Here is a 24173-nt window from a genome sequence, read left to right as displayed (position 1 = left end):
TCAGCGTAGTTCTTAGGCAGCTGGATGTTGCTCTTTGCTACTCAATAAACCGTAATTCCATCTTAGCAAACCCTTCACACAGCTGGGTGTGCCCGCACCCTCAACTGACATCTATCTTCCTCTCACGTGGGGGACTCTTAGAGCTTCTTAGGGGGCTGTTCGTGGCAGCCACGCCATCTGCTTTCTCCAGCCAGGGATGATTCCAGCAGAGTCTTCATTGGGACTCCCTCAGCAGTTCTGGCTGTTTCTTCCCCCACCCCTCCCCCTAAGTCCCTCTCTCGCTTTTCTGCATTCCTCTCTTTCATTTGTTTTGGTAGGAGTGATGAAAGTAGCTTCTTTGGTTTTAAAAGTTAAGCCATTGGTTGGGCATCACATGGCAAAAGGGACAGAGGGCAGGGATTCAGGAGGCGGCACAGAATAACAAGGAAGCACAGAGGCTCCAGGGCCATCTGGCTGGGCTCAGGTCTCGGTTCCTGCCCTTCTTAGCTGTGTGACGTTGGGTAACTGGCTTAACTTCTCTAGGTTTCAGTTTTCCTTTCTATAAATGAGGAATAACATTGCCTGCATCTTTGCATTGTATTAAATGAAGTACTGAAAAGAATGACTGACATTTTAAAAATTCTCAACAAATGTTAGCAATTCTTATTGAATTCCTGACGCTATCATTTACTAGCTAAGGGAGCCTGTGTAAGGGACTGCATCTCTATGTATCTCAGTTCTCTCCTCTGCAAAAAAAATGAAAAAGAAAGAAAGAAAGAAAAAAGAATACCTATCTCTGAGAGTCTTGTAAGGATTAATTTGATGACGACGATGATGATGTGTTGGTGGTGGTGGTATCTCTTTCCCCTTCCAATATTTCTAAGGTTTTGAAGCCCCTGTTTCTTTTGGACAGAACCCACTGATCAGCATTCAAACATGAAAATATATCATTTGCGTTTCTCAAAAGAAAAAGGCATCCTTCTTACCAAACTCCTGACAAATCCAGAAAGGTCCCTCCAAACAAGAGAAATTACATAATCCTGCATAATCCTAACCCCTCCTTTTGCTCATTTTCAACACTAGTGGTCCACAATACCTCATGCCATCCCCATCAACCAACTGGTTGGATAATGCTTCCTATTTTTACGTTGATTTACAATTTAACTCTTTTTATCATACTTCACTGCATTTGAACCTCACAACAATCCAAGGAGTAAGCATGGCAGTAAAAGTATAAGCAATTACAGAAGCCAGCTGGCCATCCATGCCTGTACTCCCTGGTCACAGAGCTCTTCGGACAGGAATGTGCAATGTCCCTGTGGACCGTTCCGATACTTTTGATGTTCAGCAACATTTGGTTCTCTGTAGTGGTGGGGAAAGAGCCATGCTAGGGTTCATTTTTCAAAGTTACTGCAGCCATGCGCACAGTAGAAAGGATCGGTGCCTTCCCATTTCTCCTCCATCATTTTGGATGTGAAGTAGCCAGTCAGTAAGGACTCATTCATTCAGCCAATCATTTATTGAGGCCATACTATATCCCAGGCTTTACTGTGATGTTTCTTGGGTGTACAAAAGATGACAAGACACATGAAGCCTCTGCCCTTATGGAACTTACATTCTAATTGAAGAGACAAATGATGTTGTATAATGTCAGGTGGTGATAGTGATATGAAGAAAAATAAAGCGGGGAAAGTAGAGTGACGGTTTAAAAAGGGTGGTCGAGAAAGGATAGAGGGGATGGCCTTGTGAGAGATAGAAGAGCCATCTACGGAGAGCTCCCAAAACAAGGAGCTCAGTCTTTTGGGGAGAAAAGACTATCATTCATTAACCCCTGAATATAATACATCCTTCAAGCTGTGTGGCATTGGCCATAGATAAGAGGACTGATCCAATGCCTTGGTCTGGACTAGTCAAGGAAAGCTTCTTTCGAGGTAGGGAGAATTTAGCTGCAACTTGGGGGATGAATAAAATTTAGAAAGACAGAAAAGAAGGAATTTATCTGTGAAAGAAAGAGGTGAGTAAATGCATAGAACATAAAAGGGCCATGGAATAGGCAGAGGATGACGAGATACTGAGTCTCAATAAAAAGAAGGTGTACATTGAGAAGGAGTTTGACTATATCAGGATGGACTGGGTTTGGTGAGATTGGAAAACTAAATTTAAGCAAGGAGTTTAGTAGCAGAGAATAAGCTATAAGAGAGTCTTACCAACAAGGACCTACTGTATAGCACAGGGAACTATACTCAATATTTTGTAATGACCTATAAGGGAAAAGAATTTGAAAAAGAATAGATACATATGTGTATAACTGAATCACTTTGCTGTACACCTGAAACTAACACAACATTTACTAAATCAACTATACTTCAATTTTTTTTTTAGAAAAAGAGCTTCTTAAGCAGCAGAGTGACAGGATGACAATGATTTGGACTGTAGATTGACAGGTAACAGGGTATAGACTATACTCAAGGGAGACCTGCTAAGGGCCAGCTGCCATAATGCAGGAGTACAGTAATGGTGGCACCTGGAGGAATAGAAAGGCATGGTTCAATGGGGGACACATTTCCAAAACTGAACCACTGGCATATGATTTCCCTCTAGGTCGGACGACCCAAGTGAATGCAGTGATTTTTGCCCACTCACCTCTAGTAACCCCCAAAGCCTCCCTTCCCCCTAGTGACTCCCACACAGAATCACCCTGCAGACAGCACTCATCAAGAATTCAGTCTGGGCCAGAAGTCATCTTACACAGTGGCTGAGAGTATTGGGAAGAAATTATTAGCCATCTCCCTGGCTGTCAGTGTTGTAAATGTCTAAGGATGTTGTCATGACTACAAGGATGTCTGGGCACAATGGAAATTATACAATTGCTTCTTTTATCAGTAATCTGTCTAGCAGAGCCAACTTTGCCTGCCATTGTCAACTCCAGGAAAAGAGAGCCAGATTTTCCTTGTGGAACACTGAAGTTCAGCATGAGATTTCAGCCCGAGCATGTCAGCCCCAGGAGAGCAAGAGCTTCCTCTTGTCTTGGGGTCTGCTTGTAACAACGGTGGCATTTTCATGCTGCTAACCTCCGCTCCTCAATCCTCTGACCTGTTCAGTGCTTTCTCCACCAAGACGTTCAGGCCTTCTCCATCAGCAAGACAATTACTGCATCTATCAATTCACATCAGTATGTTCAGATCTTGATATTCTTCTTCCCAAGGGAAGTGGTATATTTTTAAAAAGGAGTCTGGAAAAGGCAATGTGAAACCCAAGAATTGATCATGATAGACTCCCAGACGTGGGGCTTCTGAGAGGGAAAGAAAGTCCAACAGGATCCACTCAAATAGCATGTAGGTGACCACCTACTCCAGCCACTTGCAGTCTCTGGATTATATTTTCACAGGATATACCTCTTATGAGGTAGGTATATCCTCCCCTCGTTAATTCTGAAATAAGACCTGTCTCTGTCATCACCAGAAATCAGATGTAAAGACAAGCCTAGTGAGGGTTCAGAGAGAAACAAGTCTCCGATTATGTGCATGAAGCTCAGCCCTGCCCTCTTCCTCATTGCTAATATCACCTCCACTTCCCCCCAGACAGTGATGGGCTGATCTCTTCAAGTCTCGGTTTCTTCATCTACAAAATGGAAATCATAAAATATGCTTCAAGAGGCTAATGAAAGAGGAAAAGGGACTCTACATCCTCTTAGATCTCTTCTAGCCCTCAGGTGCTTGGTGTCTAAATTGTGTTCTTCACAAATCTGGGGATCCCAGAGTGACTGTCTTGTCCTGAGTTCAGCATATTCAGATCCAGCACAAAGGGCCCTGTAGGGAAGGAGAAAGTCCCTCTATAAGACAGGAAAATCCGGCCTCCTGCAGACCACTCTACTTCCCAGATCAGGCTCCTCTTCCCCAGGATTCAAGGAGACCCTTTAAATGCTGAGATCCTTCAGAGGCATCAAACACTTAAACCAGCTGTAAATTACTCTTAAATAAAGCACAGCAGAAGCTCTGCTTCTTAAGCTAAAGGGGACTCACGGAATGAGCTCTGCCACTTCGGCCCCTTACAAATGAGCACAGGCAGCCTTAGTGGAGCCTGAGAGGTACTGGATGTGGCATCAGGCTTAAGAGGCAGACAACACCCAGCAGCCATTGGAGCTGGCCTGGGAGGGCAAATCCCTGGCAGGGCTGGCCCCAGGCACAGGCAGAAGGAGAGACAGCTTAGCTGGCGAGAATCTGAAGGGCATCAAGTGAAGCCCCACCTCCGTGGAAAATAAACTGCTGTCTCTTCTTCCACCACTGCAGCCTCAATATAGGAAGGTTTCAAGGGTATTTGGGTCCTTTCTGACCCTTTTAGATTTGCAGTTATCCCTGGGAGAGGCCACATATTAAGATACTGGAGCTAACACAAGAACTGTCAGCTACCGTCTCTGTAGGGATGGGGCAGCCCCTGGAAGCAGAGATGGGCCAGAGGAGGTTGGGCATCACCGTGGGCAACAGGGGGTGGGCAGGACAGTGAGAGAGGGAGGGCATCATGCAGTCAACTCTGGTTACCAGATTGTGTGCTCCTCCAGGATGGGGACCAGGCTGTCTTCACGGCCATACCCCCAGTGCGTGGCACAAAAAAAGGCGTTCAGCTATTTATTTCTCTTTTTAGAGAACACTGGCTGTGATCTCTCACGCCAGACCTCTTGTGCACCTGGTTCTCGCCTCACTCTGTCATGCTTGTTGAGGGACCCATTCGTTCCTTGCTGCCCTCATTCATCTCATCTGCTTTATCTTTCACAGTGTGTGCTCTTAGGTTGTAAGCCAAGAACACAGGCATCTTCTAGCCAAATGGCCCCGCTGCTCCCAAACCCTTGGCCTGTCCATCTGGGAAGATGCTGTCTTCCCGTGGGCATGGCTATAGGAGGAAGGCATTCCAGGGGGCTCCTCGGCCAGCCAGATCAGCTGGCTCAAGACTGGGGAGCAGTGAAGTGGCAGGAGAGGGCATCACCTGACTCAACTGACCTCCAGTCCAGAGCAAAGGCTGCATCTAGCTCATCTCTGAGCTTCTACAGAAGGGTCTGCACACAGTAGGTCCTTAATGAAAATGTGGGCCTGGATTTGAATCTTTCTGTTTGGGTAGTGGAAGGGAAGCAGCTGCTGTTTTTAGAGAAATATCTTGGGGCATTACAGAGTGTGAACAGTGCAGTGACAAATGGTCTAAGGAAGAATATTTTCATCCCCAGCAGACATTACAAAAATGTTCTGCTGCGGTTTAATCATGAGGTCACCCACAGCAAACACCCCACAAATAATGTCTAGTTCAAGAGGGGCTGAGCTCCTCTCCCACCAGTTGGGATTCAAAGATAAAATTAGGCAGCCTCCCTCACAAAGCTCACCCAGCACAGTCTCTCTGGACAAGGGCCAAACCACAGGAGCTGCCTGGACACCAAGGAAAAGCTCTTCTCTTTACGGGAGAGCCGCATGCTTAGGCTCCAGCCGTGGTCCAGCTTGTGTAAGCAAGTAACGAGACCTCTCCGGGCCTCATGTAAGATGGAGAGGAAAGGGCAGCCCCATCTCCTTCAAAAGGTGTAAGGAAGAGAAAGGAAGGGAGAAGATGAGTCAGGGTGCGGGGACGCTTTGAAAGTTCAAAATGGCAAACAAGTGCAAGCACTGCTGATTGGACAGGGCACTGCTGGCGGATATGGGTTGGGACACAGAAATCACAAGTCAGAAAGCACTTTCACTTTATGTTAATTTACATAGTCTTACAAAAGCCCTCTGAGACATTTGCTGATGGTTCCATTTCACAGATGGGAAACTTGAGGTTCAGAGATGCTGAATGAATTGCCCTAATTCCCAAAATGGGATTAAGAAAGGATCTTGGAGCAGGAGAGACAGGGAAACTGATACTAACTGAACATCTGCTAGATGGCAGACCCTAAACTAGGTATTTTGTTCTCACAACTCATCTTCCAACCTTCCAAAACAGTGAGGTGTGTATTTTGCCCAACTTATAAATGAGGAATTTGAAACTCAGAGATCCTGTAGTTGGCAGAACTGAGATCTGAGGCCAGAAGTGTCTGACTCCATCCCGGTTCTCCCCGCTTTCCGGGGCTCCGCGGCTGGGAAGGTGCGGAGTGTGGGTGAAGCCAATGTCAACGTACCCAGTGTTCTGAGCGCAAGAGTGACACCTGATTCCTGTTTGCTGTTTGGAACTTGTGATCATCTACGCAGCTATGTTGAAGTGTACCTAAGAAATAGCTTTCTAAATAATTAATGCTTGAAATGAGTTGTGGGGAAGGGTGTGCAAACTGTTTAAAATATTAACTCTTTTGCAACTCCCCTATGTAATTTAAAAGTAACTGCTTGCCACAGATTGGTAGTCTGATTAAAGTTATTCGTACATCGGCATCCCAGAAGGTCCCAAAAGATTACCTCTTAGCAACACTCTGTTAGCAGTGAATCTAACTTGGAGAGATCTTTAAGTTTTAAAAGTCCTTATGTGGCCAATGTGGTATCATGGAAAGAAGATCACCAAGAGGCATGGGAGCCCGAGGGCCCAGGTTCCGATCCCATTTCTTCCACTTGCTAGCAAACAAGTTAACTGAAACTCTCTAAGCCTCAGTTTCCTTATCTAGAAAATGCAGCTAATAATAGTATCTTCTTCATGGAGTTGTGGGCAGGAATAAGTGACTCTGTACAGGCAAGACCTGTATGATGGTGCCTTACATGTGGTAAGGTAATTGGAAAGTATTAACTATGATTCTTTCTGGTTTGAGCTTAGAAATTTGGGTGATTCATTTACCCTCTATGAGTGTTGCCTCCCTTATCTGTAAGATGGGAATCATAATTATATTCACCTTAGAAACTCACAGTAAAGTCAGATGAGGTAATATGAAATAACTCTGTCAGTCACTTGAGCTACACAAATATAAGATAAAGCGATTTTCCAGTCTTTTCTTCCTAGAAGTCTGGGTCAGAACTGTGACCTGTGTAATCAGTTCCTAGGACTTCAGTTACTTCCCAAATACCAGTCCTCTGGTCTATTGACACTTTAGGCAGCCTCTCACCCGGGCCCAAGTCAGACACTGGTCACTGTGTCCCCAAGCAGGAGGAGACAGTGATGAAAGTTGCCACGCGGTTTTCTTAAAGTCCTTCTCTCAACCTAAGTGACACAACAGCAGCTCCCACCCTTCCCCAGGGTGGGGGGCTGGGAAGGGCAGATTCTCAGGCGTCTCCAGGAACCCTTCTCACAAGGTTCCTACACTGTTTTCATGCCCACTGCGCACGAGAGGTTAAGAGTTGTGTAACTGGTTTCTAGAAACCTGGACTATAGCATGTCTCATACCTCGGCATCTCAGGAAAAACTCCGACTCTGACATCCTGTTACACTGAGACCTGCCCTAGCCACGAAGGCATCGTATAGCAGGCTCCAGATTGAAAGGACAAATAACAACAAAGTGAGAGCTGCTCAGTAACCCAACACAAACTTTATTTTTTTCTACATTCAGGCCCATTTTGTCAAAGATTTCTCTTCAGTTTAGTCCTCCTTTGATTCATTTTGCCATCAGAGAACATGATTTCTTCTTACCCAGACAGGGTGTGTAGTAGAGAGGTTAATTGTTGGGCTAGGAGAAGGAATCTGATCCTGTGACTGATAGACCCTGTACAGCTGCAGGGGAGTTATTCAGAGTCTCTTACCTTCCCTCTTTAGGTTGTACCCTAAAGGGGCCCATCCTAAAATGCCTGAAATGCCGGGAGAAATTGGATCAAAGTTCATTTGACAGAGTATGCCTTTTCACCAATGTGGTTCTGTAAACTTTCTGATTTATATCATGGTGGAGGAATACAGGGGGCTGACTAATAGAACACTCTGTCTAAGAGAGAGTTTGCCAACCAGGTCCTAAATGGTAACAGCATTTTTGGAGAATTAGCATAAATCAGCATAAATACTCTAGCTTCTAGCAGGGCTTCCAAGGTTGAACTAGGAAACACCAAACTCAGGAGATACTGTACAATAAAGGAAGAATCCAGGGTCAATATGTTTGGGGAAAGCCAGCACACTACTTCCTCCTCTTGGGCATTTACAATGAGTAATATTGTGGTAAAGGCTCTGAGAATCCTGCAGGAAAGAAACTGTTTAACCTTATTAATCCAGTACTTCCTAGACTTATTTGATGACTGTGGCCTTTCATTTGTAAGCAAAGCATGTATAACCTTTGGAAACAGCACTTATGGAGAAATGCTCAAAGTTTCTAAGTTGGAAGTCACCTTAGAGGTCACAGAGTTCAACTCCCCTTTCCAATTCTACACCCAGTTCCAATGTGTGGGGTTTCCCCTCACACATCCAAGCAATTCTCAGACACCAGCTGGGTGCCCTACAATTCAACTCAATTGTGACACTATCTACCTGGATACAGCATTAGCTCCCACAGATTTAAGGCTCAGTCCTACAAGACTGTCCCCCTTCAGGCACCAACTGTAAGTCCAGGTTGTCACCTGTGATCCTGACCAGACAGCTATAGATTGGAGGTTCCAATGACCCCGCTTTGAGTTTGGTTAATTTGCTAGAGAGGCTCACAGAACTCAGGGAAACATTTTGCTTACTAGATTACCAGCTTATTATAAAAGGATACAACTTAGGAACAGCCAAATGGAAGACATGCACAGGGCAAGGTATGGGGAAAGGATTCAGAGCTTCCATGCCTTCTCCAAGCCCACCATGCTCCCCACCCAGAAGGTCTATGCCAGGAAGGGGAATGGAGACCAAATATATATTTTGTATCATAAATAACAATATCACACCCCTCATGAAGAAACCTAGCCACACAGACACATTTCCAGAGGTAGGGAACCAAGTGCTTTGCGGTACAATTCATTCTTCTGTCTGATCACGGTAGGAGCACAAACTTTAGAGTCAGAAAGATGCGGATTCAACCTCTAGCTCTGCCCGCTTATGTGCGGCTTTGTGAAAGTGACTGGACCTCTCGGCTAAGCCTCCTCCACTCTGATATGAGGATGGTAATGATACCCATCTCCTAAGGTAGAGGAGAGGAATAAATAAAATAATCAATGTTAAGTGCTTGGTGTGGTACCTGGTACATAGGAAGTGTTCAATAAATGTTGACCATGATTATTATTAATCCTATACCTACTTGCCCAAGCAACACAGCACAAACCTATTACTATTTCCACCTGGAAGCTCTTCAGAATCACAGGCTTCTCTTCCCAATCAAAACATCCTACATAGTGAACAATACGGCCTTGATTCTTCACCCCATCAGCTAAAAAAACACCAAAAAACAACAACAAAAAACCTATATCCCAAAATCAGTTTATTTATAAAGTAGATACATATATAATGCAGTATTAATGTTTGTGTGCATTACAAAATATACACAAAAATGATATTTTAAAGTATGAAATAAAGGTGAATAAATTATATGTTTTACATGTACACCTTGCCTTATTATATACCATTTTATATGGCACAATAAGCCTAGTTTGCTCTCACTAATTACAATAACAGTATTTTAGAGAAAGCAATACCATAGGATGTGTTTCATTATTTTTTAATCCTTAGTTTAACACTCAGAAAAGCAATTCACAGGTCATTTCAATAATAGATTTCAATGGCTGTCAAAGCTGAGAACAAAACCTCACTAAAACAAACAGGTCTAATGGAAGAGCAGCCTATAGCTGTACTCTGAGTCACCCAGACTCCATGTTCAATCCTACTCTTTCATGCAAATATTTTTATGACATTCAGCTAGTAAATTTTCTTCCCTAATGCCAATCAGATGTTCTTACAAACCTGAAAGATGTTGTATTTTTATGTTTCTAATCAAAGTGTTCAAAACCCAGTGAAAAAAATATAAATAAGTTAGAAAATTGCATATCCTTGTTTTTAAAATATGCAATATGAGAGTTTTCATAACTGATGACATGCATCATTTTCAGCAATAAATTAATTTCCATTTTTCCCCAAACGTTTCCCTTTGAAATGCTGTTGTATTCTTCCTCATTATTAATACATCACCTTTCCCTTAAAGAGATAAATCAAATGTCTAATTTGAAAATATCTGCTTTGTAACATTATTTCTGATAGTCATTTGTCATCACAGAAAAACTCAGCCAATTGGAACACTTGTATTTTCTTTTAATTTGTAAGTCATCTTCCATTTTGTCAACTCCTTGTAGTAATTTTCCTCGAGATGACCAACAAGCCTCTAGGTAACAGTATGATCAGGACCCCGGCACTAAACAGAATCAGACAGGCAAGAAGGTTTATCCAGGCAGGTTTGTCCAAAGAAGGAGGAGGAAATTAGAGAACGGGGGCAGGAGGAATCTGGGAAATTCAGCTGCGGCTTCCAGTGGTTGCAACAGGGCACACAGAGCCTCCGGCAGCAGATAACAGACCAGCCTGCCCAGGCATCATGGAGGTCCCACAAGGACAACAAGGACCCAGACACAGAAACAGCATCTCAGTGCCCAAGAGAACTGGGGGAAAGCAAGGCATGGCCCAGGTTCTAGGGAAACCAGGAAATCAGACAAGGTCTCACTTATAGCAATGGAATGTGACTGAATCATGACCAATAACAGTGCCTGGACACAGTGCTAAGGTTTCCTGTTAGGTAAATCTTACTTCCCCGGGTAAAAGATAAAGGATCTGAGTCCTAGAGACTTCAACTAACTCCTTAAGGCCGTACAGCTTAAAAAGTGGTACAGCCAGGACTTGAACCCAGATCCTCTAGCAACAGAGCTGCTAGTTTAAAGCTATGCTACTCGTCCTATCTGAGAATAGGACCAGAGCCCGACTGTTTAACCAGAATATTAGGTCAAAACAGAATCTGCAGCCAGGCTAATAAGGCTGAGATCTTCAAAATCCTGCCTTCGGGCTCATTGCCCTGATTGCTAAGGAGTCTGGTTTCCATGGAGACTGAGGCAAGTTTGATCTGAATGTGAGTTAAATATTTCCAGCTTTGAAGACATGAGACTGGGGAGGCAGGAAACAAGGCTCTCCCACTGTCTCAGGTAATTCCTTACCCAAGATCATTTTACAGAAAAGAGAAACCGAGGCTCTGAAAAGGTAAGTGAACTGCTCAGCACCATCCAACTAGTGAGAGAGAAAGCACTTAAATCCAGGGTCCCTCATCTTAAGTCTAAGGCCCTTTTCATTGGACTACAGCTTATTACACACACTCCCATCTAACTCCAAGTTTACATGATTTTCCACCTAATCAAATCTTTATTTAATGATTTGGAAAGTATATGTTAGCATCTTTTCTAATGGTGTATGTAGAGATGCAAATTCCCAGTCAATAAGGATCTACAGTTAATAGAAAACTCAATATCAGTGAGCCTCAAAAGGTAAGGTGGCTTCTCCTATATTAAGTGTAGTCCACTCTTCTCCTTCTTATGTATCATTGGATAACTAACTTCTCCCAGAGTGGTCAGGAGGAAGAAGTACATTTTATCTAAGAGACAGAAAAATGTAATTAAAAATGTAAAAAAATAAGGAAGACAAAGACTTAAATTAGGTGCAAACAAAGCTTATATCACGAGAAACCAATTAGAAGATGGAAAAAGGAGTTCAAGTTCAAACCCTCAGTCTTGGTTTCTAGGAAATGTGCTTTGGCAAAAATAATAAACCCCTAACCTAGACATACAACTGGCAGCATCCCACTCTTAAATCAAATTTGCCTAAAATATCTCAGTGGGCCATTAAGGCCATGGTATGGAATCTGTTTCTGCCTCAGCTCACAAACTAAAAGAAAACTGGTTCTCACCGTCTCAGAATTCAGCATTCCTTGCCACAGTGGATTCTGAGTGGAATAGAGATAAAGAATTGCATTCTTGGTTAGCATGTGTGATGGAGAGTGATGTGCTGTTCTACCTGACTTTTCTCAGTTCAGTGGGTTATGCAGTAGGTTCTCAATAACTACCCATTGGTTTGTCCTGACCACTACTGTGAAGTCAGGGTTATGGGATGGTGAAAATATGGGCCACCTCTGCTCAGGGAGTCCCCAAGTCTTCTTACTTCCCATTACAGCACCTCAGAGTGGCTTCTAAACACTTAGGCATCAAGTCCACACTTCTTTACCTGGTCTTAAAGGTTCTTGAGATACTGCCTCCTCCTTCCCTTTCCATCCTCTTTTCCTCTGTGTCCCACCTCCTACAAACCTCCTGTGGTCTAAGCTACACACGCTCACTTCCCTAGTTCAGGCCAGTAAGCTTTATATTCTCTCAGAAATCTGGTTTGACTAATCCAACCCATATTGCTCTCCCCTTCCCTGAACTCTTAAGACACTCACAGTCAGTAACATAGATTTTAGCACTAGACCTGTCTGAGTATTTCCACTATACTAGTCTTAACTCCTCAATTCACCTGCAAACCCTGAAGACATGGGTCTTTGGTGGTTTGGGCATGGTCTTTGGTGTCCTCTCTTGGATGGGGTGTAGGTTGTATGAAGAGAAGATGTACAGCCCAATGCAAAACAAGTGAGCACACATACACTATAAATTTAAGAAAACACAACCTACCAGCACTGTTGAAGATTCATGAAAGCACTAATGATGTTTAGGACAATGAGCCTTAGAGCTTTGGGGTCAACTGTTCATGAAAGCAAGTATATTATCTAGTTAGGGGGCAGGACATAGTGGGACTGGTTCCCATCAATTGAAGGGACCTCACTAAGTTCATCCTGTCAGGCGAAGCACCCATTTTCATCACTGTAACCTCAAGATTGGCGACAGTTAGGCATGAAAGGTGTTAACACCAGCTCAGAATGTAAAGCCGGCTGTTGACTAGAGAGGACTGTAAGCCAGTTATCTTTCTTTAGAAGATCCATTTGCAGAACTTAAATTTGCTGACATTTGGCCCTCAGGCCTTTACCTGTTCTTGAAGATAAACTGCGGTTGAGTGAATCAAAATAATTTCACAGCAAACAGTCATCCGACCAAAGCAAACCCATTGAGACATAGAGCTCCTAGCTGATTACCCACTTCCAGCCTCCATCAGACATGAATTTATTGATCAAAGGGGAAAAATGAATTGAAGACTAAGTGTTCATCCGAACTCCATTTCCTGAGTTACCTTGGGGTTGTGGAGAGTTTCAGCTATAGAGTTATCACCAATAATCCATCTCACTAGATGGTCACTAGGTCTTTTTAAGTGCCTTAAACTCAGAACTACTGGAATAATCTTAGCCATTTTTGCCGTGTTTTCTTTTCTATAAAGACCAAAAATTTCAGTGTGCATCTATAGACACTTATAGATGTCCCACAAGTATAGTGGCTTTGGGAGCTTATACTACTGATATTAAATAATGTACTTGTACCCTTCTCATTGACAATCATAAATTCTTCCCTCCTTCAATTATATAAAATTCTTACTCATTCACTAAGAGAAAGAGAGCCAAGTTGTTATCCATATAATGTCAAATCAGTTAGGTGTGATGAACACAGCTAGTGAATGATCCCTTTTTTGTGCTCATCTCTTGACAGCACATAACACACTGCCTGGCCTGATACACATCAAGCATTTTACATGCACCAACCGCTGTGAAAGCATTGAGTTTTCAGAAGAAACATGATTTCCATCATCATGTCGTTCACAATCTGGTTGAAGAGACAGACGTTGAACAGACACAAGAACACAAGATAATATACAGTTGAGAATCTTGATGAGTGCTAATAAGGGAAAAGCGCTAAAAAGGAATATGATTATACTGGGAATAAATCGGAACCTTAATTTAGATGGGCAATCAGGGAGCTCTTCTCTGAAGAAATGACATTTGTAACTGAACCCTGAAGGATAAGTTGAGGTTGGCCAGGTGAAGTGTGGGTGGTGAGCCCTCCAGATAGAGCATGTGCAAATGCCTGGAAACAGGGAAGAACTTAGCGCATCTGAAGAATTGACGGAAAGCCACTGGTGCTGAAATGAATTGGGTGAATGGCATGAGTTGAGGGTTCAAGTGTAAGTAGGAAGGAGTATAAATTTTACTATAGGAAACAACTAAAGAAAAGCAGAGGACTAATGCCATCTTATTTACGTTTTTTAAAAGAATGCTCTGTGTGCTGTATGGAGAATGGGTTTGAAAAGGACAAGATTAAATGTGTGGAAAGGGGCTTCCCTGGTGGCGCAGTGGTTGAGAATCTGCCTGCTAATGCAGGGAACACGGGTTCGAGCCCTGGTCTGGGAGGATCCCACATGCCGCGGAGCGGCTGGGCCCGTGAGCCACAATTACTGAGCCTGCGTGTCTGGAGCCTGTGCTCCGCAACAAGAGAGGCCGCGATAGTGAGAGGCCCGCACACAGCGATGAAGAGCGGCCCCCACTTGCCACAACTAGTGAAAGCCCTCGCACAGAAACGAAGACCCAACATAGCCATAAATTAAAAATAAATAAATAAATAAATGTGTGGAAAGGAGGAGACTATCACAGAAATCTAGAGGAAAGGTGATGGTGGCTTGTTCTAGAATGGTGTCAGTCGAGATGGAAGAAATTGTATGGAAATGGAATCTAAGAGGATGTTGAGATGGACTGGATGTTGGGGAATGAGGGTGACGAAGCCAAGTTTAATGTCACATTTCTAACAAATAATTGATAGATGGGAGTGCTGTTTATGAGGAAGAATTGAGAAGGAGCAGTTCTGTGAAAGTGATGGGGGGAACTAGTTCAGTTTGCTATGTCAATGAGACATTCAGAAGAGGGTATGTGAAGTAAACTTTAATTAGGATAAACTAGAGAGGTCAGAAGTCAAGTATAAATCTAGGAGTCGTCATCATATTGATACTACTTGAAGCCATGGGAAATGAGACCTTCCCAGCAAGACTATAGAGAAAAAAGGCAGAAGGCTCTGAGTACGTCTAGAGGAGGGGGCTTAAAAACTTAAAAGGAGTAACAAAGAAAGAGGTGGAATAACAGAAAAGTGTGATTGGACAGAAACTATTAGAAGAGAGAGACTGGCAGAGAGTACTGAATTCTCCTGAAAGGTCTAAAAAATGAGAATTTAAATTGTTCATTACATTCATTGTTTATGGGTTGGTAGATTTGGGGCATGACAAAAGTAGTTTCAGTGGAGAGGATAGAATGAAAACAAATTGGAGCATCCTCAACGAATTAAAGAGGAACAGAACATGAGAAAATGAAGATAGCATACACAGACAACTCTTGTAGAGACTTTACTGTAAAAGAAGGAAGAGAAACAAGGCTGGGCTGCAAGTGGAGACAGATTTGGAGCAAAGGCAAATGGCAACCGTCAGTGAGTCTATGTAAAATGTGAAATGCAGTACAAGTTAGTATCTGTCTTAGTCTAGGTGATCCAAAATATGTCTGAGCAGGGACTTAACAAGTGAGTATTTTATTTTACATTCAAACTGGAAAAAAGAGAGAAGATGACTAAGAAGAAAAGAAGGAATGAGGGAAAGGCAACTCAAGAATGTATTATCGGCTGACTGCCACCAGGAAATCAAGGCCCAATTACGCTAGAGCCCATCTAAGCTGTCATTTAGAATACATTAAGAGTTGTTCACCCAAGGAGTGGAAGAGTTCACCACTAGAAGAGTTGCCCTATGGGGTGCTAACTCCCTTGTACCTCCCAATCTGCCCCATGCCTCAAAATAGTTGAGCAGATTCCTATAAGCGTCCCACTCAGAGGTGGTAGAGGAGCCGAGGATACAGAATGAGAGATACCCAGTACAACTGAGGGTCAGTGTCTGCTAAGTTAAATCCGTATGTAGCTGGTTGCTGTGGTAACCACTAGAGTAAAAGATGGAGCAAGAGGATGTGAAGCAGGGCTCAGCGGTGTCTGATATAATATCTACCTTGATATTCACACACTCCACATCCTTTCCAGTCTGGAAAGATGAAATGGCTTGCGTCTAGTTCATGCCAGAGCTGGCATGTACATTCTCCTGATTCCTGGCCTCCAGACCTCCTTGCCTCTGTTTAAGATTAATTACTCCAAGTAGCCGTGATACCTGACAAGTAAATTAACTGAATAAGGGTTTTAATACATTCTTGGTGACAGAAGCAAGAAATGTTTTAGAACCAACAACCAATTAACCTAATATTTTATGAGCACATACTGTATTCCCAATCTGCACCAGTAGTATAGATTGTCAAAGAATATTAAGTATGGTCCTTGCTTTGATGTCTCATTAAAAGAATACTGCATAGACCCATGAGAAGAGATCTAAAAATAGTAGAAGGCTGGATATGATTATATAAAAAATGTAGAATAAGTTTGTGTCAAGCTAGCAGATATTTAGTTATGGCAATGTTTCTGTTGGAACTTCTCTGAGTAGAATCTCAGAGGTGATGGAGAGCAATCATGAAAGTTATTTGTTTTGGTTAGAAACTTCAAACTTGAAATGTTAACAGAAGCTATCTCTGGGTAGTGAAACTAGAAGTGATTTTTACTGTCTGCTGTAGATGTTTCCATATTTTCCATAAGTTTCACAATACATATGTATTACTTTTATATTCAAAGAATATACTTTTTAAAATAACCAAAGGATGTTGAGCCACTAGAACTCTCATACATTGCTAGTGAGAGTGCAAAATGGTACAGCCACTTTGGAAAACAGTTTGGCAGTTTCTAATAAAGTTAAACATACACTTACCATCGACCCAGTAATCCCACTCATAGGTATTTACCCAAGAAAAGTAGAAATGTTCCCTCCCTCCCTCCCTCTGTCAGTCTCAGTCTCTGTCTCTGTCTCTCTGTCTCTCCCTCTCTCACCCAGACACACACACACACACACACACACACACACACACACTATACACAAATGTTTAAAGCAGCTTTTTTATAATCACAAAAACTGGAAACAACCTATGTGTCCTTCAACCTACGAATGAATAAACAAACTGTGGTATATCCATACAATGGAAGACTAATCTGCAATAAAAAACAGCGAACTACTGGGACTTCCCTGGTGGTCCACCGGGTAAGATACCACGCTTCCAATGCAGCGGGCCCAGGTTCGATCCCTGGTCGGGGAACTATATCCCACACGCATGCCACAACTAAGACCCAGAGCAGCCTAAATAAATTAAATAAATAAATATTAATAAAAACAACAACAGTGAACTACTGATACATACAATAACATGGAAGAATCTCAAATACATTATACTGTATGAAAGAAGTTCCATAACATATGGTTGCACTGATATGACATTTTGGAAAAGGCAAAATTATAGAAATAGAAACTGATCATTGGTTGGTAGGAATAGGAAGTAGAAGGAGAGGTAACTACAAAGGGCAACACAACATAACTTGGAGGGTTCTGGAACTTGGCTGTATCTTGAGTGTGCCAGTATTTAAATAGCTGTATATGCTTGTGTTCACTCAGGTCTCTACACAAAACAATTTATTTTTCAGTGTGAAAATTTTTAAAGTAAATAACACAACAAATTCTTAACAAAAGCATGTTAACAGCTCTTTCCCACAAATGAAAAACAAAGGGAGACCATCTCAAGGGCTGTTGAAATACTCAAAGGAAGAATTGACCAAGATGGGTTCTGTGTGGATCACTGGGAACCAAGAAGCAGCAAAACATCTGAGAACCATTACAGGGAACCTGTAGGGAGAATGCACTGGCTTTCTGAAGACAGAAGCAGAGAACAAGACACTAAAGTCTACTCTAGAATCATAAACCCAAAAGACACACGACCTTTCACAATGATGAGTGCACCAGTGAAGGTTCCTCAGCTTGCAGGCAACCAAGACCAACTTTGTCTTAGGTAAGGCACACAGAGAAAAGGGAAATGGGAGTGGGAAGGAACTGGAAGGATCCTGAGTAACCCACAGGAGCCCGGGAGATGCTGAAGAACAGTGTGTCAGACAACTCTCATGGGGCAACTTGAAAATCTTTTTCACCACTGCTGTGGAAGCCAGTTCCACCCAAATTTCAACCAGCTTAATGCAGCTTAATTTCAACTGTATAGCAGCTACTCTGGCCTTGCATATCTCTCATTTCTAGTCCTGGGGCTTCTTCTACACCACTGTGAGTGATGCCCAGTAGGAACTCGCTGGGTACCCACAAGTGTGCAAGTCAGAGTGGAGTTAACACCATGGGGATACCTTCCACCAACAGGAAATAGTAGTCTGTGGATAAATGCCTCCCCTTTTCCCCCATTCAGAGCAATAGTTCTGATACCCATTTTGAAAATCTCCTAAGTCAAGTCCTTGGCATTAAAGACCAGTCACTAGTAGTGGTGGACAACTCAATACAGTACAATAACTCATTCTTGTACTGATGATCTTTCTTCCATCTCTGTTTCATTCCACCTGTCCCAAACTCTCTGAACTCATATTATCAAATATACTAACTGCAAGCCAGCCTTTATCTCAGGCTCTGCTTCCTGGGGAACCCAGGTCAAGACACACAGGCCTTGGGAATGATCCAATATAGCTCTGGAAATCTCAGCTGTAGAAATATGTGGACTATCTCTTGAGAGTGATGGTATCAGTGGACTCAGCTATAACCCACCTTCAACTTCTTCCCAGGAGAGAGTCTGGTGGGCCCAGCTTAGGTCACATACATACTCTGGGGTCAAAGGATATGGAACTCATGCCCTAATCTCAACAGAATCACTTGGAGAAGAGGCAGTTCTTCAAAGAGTATGTGGAGATTGGAAACAGGGGATGATCTAGGAAAATTCTGTTGTCTAGTTGCAAGTTGCTTTTGGATCATGTTAATTTATCTTTCTAAAAAAAAAAAAAGAAAAAAAGGTGTGCCTTGTGGCATACTAGCACATCTTTGTGCCTGAAGTGTAAGTTTCCTTTCTCTAAGGTATCAGTAGCTTCCTAGACCCTGGTTAGAGCCTTAAAATAGAAAACATTAGCATGATTCAGGTGTATTATGGGATTTTCTGGTAGGTTTTTCCAAAAGCTCAAAATTGATATTTTGTATTTGGAAAGCTCAGACTCTAGCAATTGTTAAAATAGCCAGCTTCATTTTTCACTCACTCTCAGTTTGTCTCTTTCTAGGTTAATATCCAACACAGGTATTAAGCACTTGCCAGCTGTTCACAAGATTCAATCTCTCCAAAAGGTTTTACTGTAAGTTTGAAGAGCGGTTACCAACACTTTACTCTACAGCTGTCCTGCCCAACAGCCTCTGGGCCTGTAATATGCATTGTGTAGTCTACATCCTCCAAACATGTTGCTCTGGGTGAGCAGAGGTAGGAAGGCAAACAGCAAGTGTCCTCGGTTTTACCTTAAGACCAGCTAATCTCAGTTTGGAGAAAGTCAGCAGGCTCCTCGGTAAGACAGTTGTCAACAGAGCCAGCTTGTAGCAAATCAGGAAGTCTCCCCTTTCTTCACTATTTAGTACCTTACGTACCTCCCTCCTGTAACTCCCCTTTGTCTTCCACCATCCTCTCCTCTTCCCTCCAGAATTCCCATGCTGCCCTAAGCATAAAGAAACCACCTGACAAACTCACACTGAAGTGTTAATGATGATGTATTTTGAAAGAGCAAGAGAAATGTATCTGTATTTTGAAAGAGCAAGAGAAAAGGCAATGTATAATAGCAAGTTTATTTTCAATAGTGAAATTGTAAGAATCTGGACAGACCCAAAAGGAAGAGGTAGGGAAGAGATGCAATGAGCTAAGGAAGGAAGGAGAGAGGGAGGGAGAGGGAAAACTAGAGAATATCCCCCATTTCTCAAATTGTTCCAAGCAATTTACTCCTTTTACATTTACATGTTAGATCAGACCCAACAGGGAAGTTCCAGAGGATGAGGGGAACAAACAGAAAACTGAGACTTTCTTCATCCTTTCAGTCAGGAGGAGAAAAACCAATGATAAACACTTCTGTGACCCAAGGAGAACAGAGGAAGGAAACTAGCTTTGAGAAGGGGATTGAGATGGAGGAAGATGAAGGCCCAAGTAAGGTGAATGGAGAAGTTTGGTATGGAGATGAAAGGTCAGCTTAAGTGACTTTGTCCTATTGATCAGGTACCAACTGTGGAGGCAAGGATAATAAATGAGTCTGTTAGAACCTCAACACAGTTGAATTAGCTAAGAAAACTTTCAGAGAGGGAAGAGACTGCATGTCTGCAATTCCATTGTTAAGAAGAACTGATATACTAAAGGTAAATGAGATGCCATTCACTTCCCAAACACTGAACTCATCATCCTTCAGAACAATAGCTATTCAAACATTACCTCAGCTAAAGACTACACCATGCCAAGTAGACTACTTGTGGGGAGGTGACATGGAGTGGAGCTGACATAAATACCTAATTTGTCTGTACTTTCTTCTAGAGACATTCAAGATAATATAAACATCCACACAGTTGAAAGAAATTCTTTCGTGGGGCTAAGTTTTGAAAGTATGATTCTGTAAGTAAAGGAAAAAACTCCAATGGAGGAACATTTGGTTTTTCATGTAATGATTTCTTTCTCATAATGGTATGCTCTTTTTTTTGTTTGGGTAACTTTGGCATTTCACCATTCCAGTTTCTCTCTGGTTCTGTGTTTTTCTCTCATTTCCCATCTTTACATTTCCAAATCACAACATGGAGACATGTTAATAATTTATGATTCTGTGGTGCAATTCAAGTATTTAAAATTGCTCTTTGAATGATGGTCTCCTGTGATGCAACATCTGTTCTGAGGGCCAGAATAACTCACACATCAATAAAGCTAGTTATTGCCTGGCAAGGCTTTTGTTGCCCAAAGAAAAAGACCAAGAAGGAGTCTGAATCAAGAAGACATGGATAGTCCCTCATAACCATGCCAAGCAGCTTCTGTTCAGCCCCACGCTGAGCATATAAGATGACTTCTCATTTTCTTGGAACAATCACGTTTTTTAATGAGCTTGAGTTAATCTCCCTGACTTTTGGGAAAGTTTTTAAATGCACTCTGCATTGTTAATGGACTACCTTCTAATTGTTTGTGCCAGTAGCCTGTGTGGCAGTTTACCCACTTCCCGAGATGGCCAGGAAATAGGGCGCTAGGGGTTACCCAAGTGTTTGTGGGATCCATGGAAGTTAGATGCATAGAATGACATTTGGGGAACTGGTAATTGCAATTACATCTGTAAGAAAAGTATTTTCTCTTTATATTTCACAAATTGTTGTGTTCTTTTAAAAATATACATGTGTTTCAATATGCTGACATGTACAAAAGGTAAGTTCTAGTCCAGAAAGAATTTTAGTCTTTTTCAAAACAACAATACGATTTAGAGACCCATCTATACCAAAAAAACAAAAAAAGCAAAAAAAAGGAGCAAGGTTGCGGAGGGGGTCAGAGAGAAATAGTAGGCAGAAATGAGAACATATTGAAGAATAAAGCTAAGCACAGTATTTGATGTAAATTTATTACAGAGAACAACAGAAAATGTTTGAAAGAGATTAGCAGAGAAATAGGATGTATGAATGAAAAAATAAAATCAAAGGCCTGTATTCAGAGTACATAGTAGTAGGACAAAACTGTAGGTAATACCTAATCCTTTCACTTAATACACTCATGATATTTGGAATCTGTGTGTGTGTGTGTGTGTGTGTGTGTGTGTGTGTGTGTGTGTGTGTTGGAAAGAGTTGATGGGGTGTGAGAAGTATGAGAGAAAGGGAAAGCAAAAGAAAAAAGCAGCATGAAATATGTGCAAAATAAAAGCAATTGTTCTAAGCATAAAGAAGGTATAATGTGATTTGATGCAAGGCTTAAAGGAAGAGTTCAATGAGGGAAGGAAGGTGGCTAAGAAAGGATGTTGGGTCGAAGATGGCCCTTAAAAGACGAGTGGGGGGGCTTCCCTGGTGGCGCAGTGGTTGAGAATCTGCCTGCCAGTGCAGGGGACACGGGTTCGAGCCCTGGTCTGGGAAGATCCCACATGCCGCGGAGCAACTAGGCCCGTGAGCCACAACTACTGAGCCTGCGCGTCTGGAGCCCGTGCTCCGCAACAAGAGAGGCCGCGATAGTGACAGGCCCGTGCACCGTGATGAAGAGTGGCGCCGCTCGCCGCAACTAGAGAAAGCCCTCGCCAGAAACAAAGACCCAACACAGCCAAAAATACATAAATAAATTAAAAAAGAAAAAAAAAGACAAGTGGGATTTAGCCACAGCATTGGCAAAGGACGAGCAGAGGAAACAGAATCTTCAAGGCCAAGGAGGTTAAAAAAAAAAGAAAAAAAGCTAAAAAGGAACTTTTGGAAAATAGTGAGTACCTGAGTAATACCGGCCTGGTGTGTTGCAGCAAAAGGACTCCTTGGCTACATAATGGAGGGAGGAGATTAGTAATAAATGTAATCAGTTGTACCTGGATGCTTGTGCTTCTTTAAATGTTGCTCTAAACATATGTGTCATTTTTAAATATAGTGATTCAAAATTAGTTAATGTGGCAAGTTTATTAACAGAGTTTTTTTTTTTGGCCATGGCACACGGCTTGTGAGATCTTAGTTCCCTGACCTGGGATTGAACCCAGGCCTCGGCAGTGAAAGCACAGAGTCCTGACACTAGACCACCAGGGAACTCACAGAGTATTTTTATAGAAAATATATAAGTAGTAACCTGAAATTAATATAATGTTAGATGTCAATTATCTCAATTTTTTAAAAAAGTCCGTTTGTACTAATAACGTTCTCACAGTTTTGCATACGGACACACATCCTTTTTGTCCAGAACATAAGACAGAAGGCAATCTGTCCTGATCTGCCTAGTCTTAACATTTCCCAAGTGGAGGAAAAGAATTTGAGGAAATAAGAACTTTGGAGAGAGTCCCACAAGCCCAAAACTACAAACGAAGCATAGAGATCATAGCCACTCTTCACTGACTCCTGTCCACAGATACCGTGTGGTTCCCCAGAATTGAGAGCATACTCTCCTAGCGAGGACAGCTTTCTTAAGAGTCAGCACTTCTCAGACATGTCTCTAAAGGATAAATTCACATTTGTGAGAAAAGCATCTTTTTCTTTTCTTTTTTTTTTAACCTCAGATGGCCTTTAATCCATAGATAACAGAATCAGAAGATCCACACTCATCACAATTTAAGTCTCCAGTTGTTCCTAGTCCTGGCGCTATGTCTGGATGCAGGGGCACTTTCTCCTCCTAGGGACATCCAAGGGTACTCAGGAAAAATTTAAAAAGCCTGGCAAAACGGCTCTGATGACTGGAAAAGCTTTCTATACATTGGCATCTTTCAAAATCGTGAAGCCCTGTTCTATATATATAAATACATGTTATTTTAAAAAACAGCCCAACAATGAAGGATTATCAGACACTCGGCTAGCAGTCACCCCTACTCTGCCCTGCAACCAGAAACTCTGAACAGGGAAGTACCTAGCTATGGCCGACCAGCAGAATGGACTAATTCAGAAGAGATAAAATGAGGTTACATGTGTGCCATCTCCCGGCACAGCCCGGCCACAGGAACTGCTCACTTCCTGTGCGTTTCCTCCCTTCCTCAACTGGCTTCCATCTCACTTGCCTGCCCCTCAAGGAGATTTCATGGGCCAGGTCCCCCAGCACCTTCATTCTTTAGGATGAGGGCAGACTCTGCTTCTGGAGCCTTCTGAGCCTACACTGAGTGAACACACTAGGGAAGGGACAAAACAAAAAGACTGAGGAAAGCATGATTCAGTTATTCCTTAGCTGACGCTCTGCCCTGTTTGTCGTCACCATCATCATGAGGTGGGTTTTAAAACCAGCACTACCTCTCTTAAGAAACTAGGTATATAGGTGATAAATATCAGCTTCTCTGGTAGTAGTTTGAGAGTCTTACAGCCTAATGTAAACCCAGGGCAAGAATTCTCTACATAATATGTTTTTTGTGTGCTGATCTGTTGTTGACGTCAAAAAATGCCACTCGCTCCCCATGTGATGGCATCTATTAATTAAGAAAATCCATAAAGACAAAGGGCTACTTTAAATACAATAATTCTTTTAAATTAGTCTGCACTTTATTTAATCATAGCAACATCTATTTGCATGACATATACATGCAGAAAATGTTAATTATCTAGTCTATAGAAAAAAAGATAGGTAGAGCGCATATGGATTTGCACACTGCTTTTGTTGGATTAAGGGTCAGCCAACTACACCCAATGGGGCAAATCTGGTCCCTGATCTAGGACTAGCTTTTATAAGTGAAGATTTCGATGGTAGGGAACACAAACACTAAACCTAAATGAAGCAAAACGTTACCCCCAACAAAAGAAAAAAATTCATTCTTTTCAATAGTAGACCTATACTACAAAAAAATATTGTG

At 42.3% G+C, this 24173-nt stretch overlaps 1 protein-coding gene across 2 annotated transcripts in view; it reads left to right on the top strand.

Moving 5' to 3' along the window:
* Nucleotides 1–24173, top strand: part of FSHR (follicle stimulating hormone receptor) — a 164682-nt gene that overhangs the window by 121527 nt on the left and 18982 nt on the right. Inside the window, exons 5-6 of one of the 2 annotated variants that reach the window (XM_068564188.1) lie at nucleotides 18954–19025; nucleotides 20234–20311. In XM_068564188.1, the coding sequence (XP_068420289.1) occupies nucleotides 18954–19025; nucleotides 20234–20311 (150 nt within the window). The remainder of the gene's footprint in view (nucleotides 1–18953; nucleotides 19026–20233; nucleotides 20312–24173) is intronic. The other variant, XM_068564189.1, reaches the window with a different exon arrangement.

This window comes from Eschrichtius robustus, chromosome 15 (assembly GCF_028021215.1).
Source record: "Eschrichtius robustus isolate mEscRob2 chromosome 15, mEscRob2.pri, whole genome shotgun sequence".
Classification (NCBI taxonomy): Eukaryota; Metazoa; Chordata; class Mammalia; order Artiodactyla; family Eschrichtiidae; genus Eschrichtius; species Eschrichtius robustus.
This window is presented reverse-complemented; position numbering and strand designations above follow the sequence as displayed.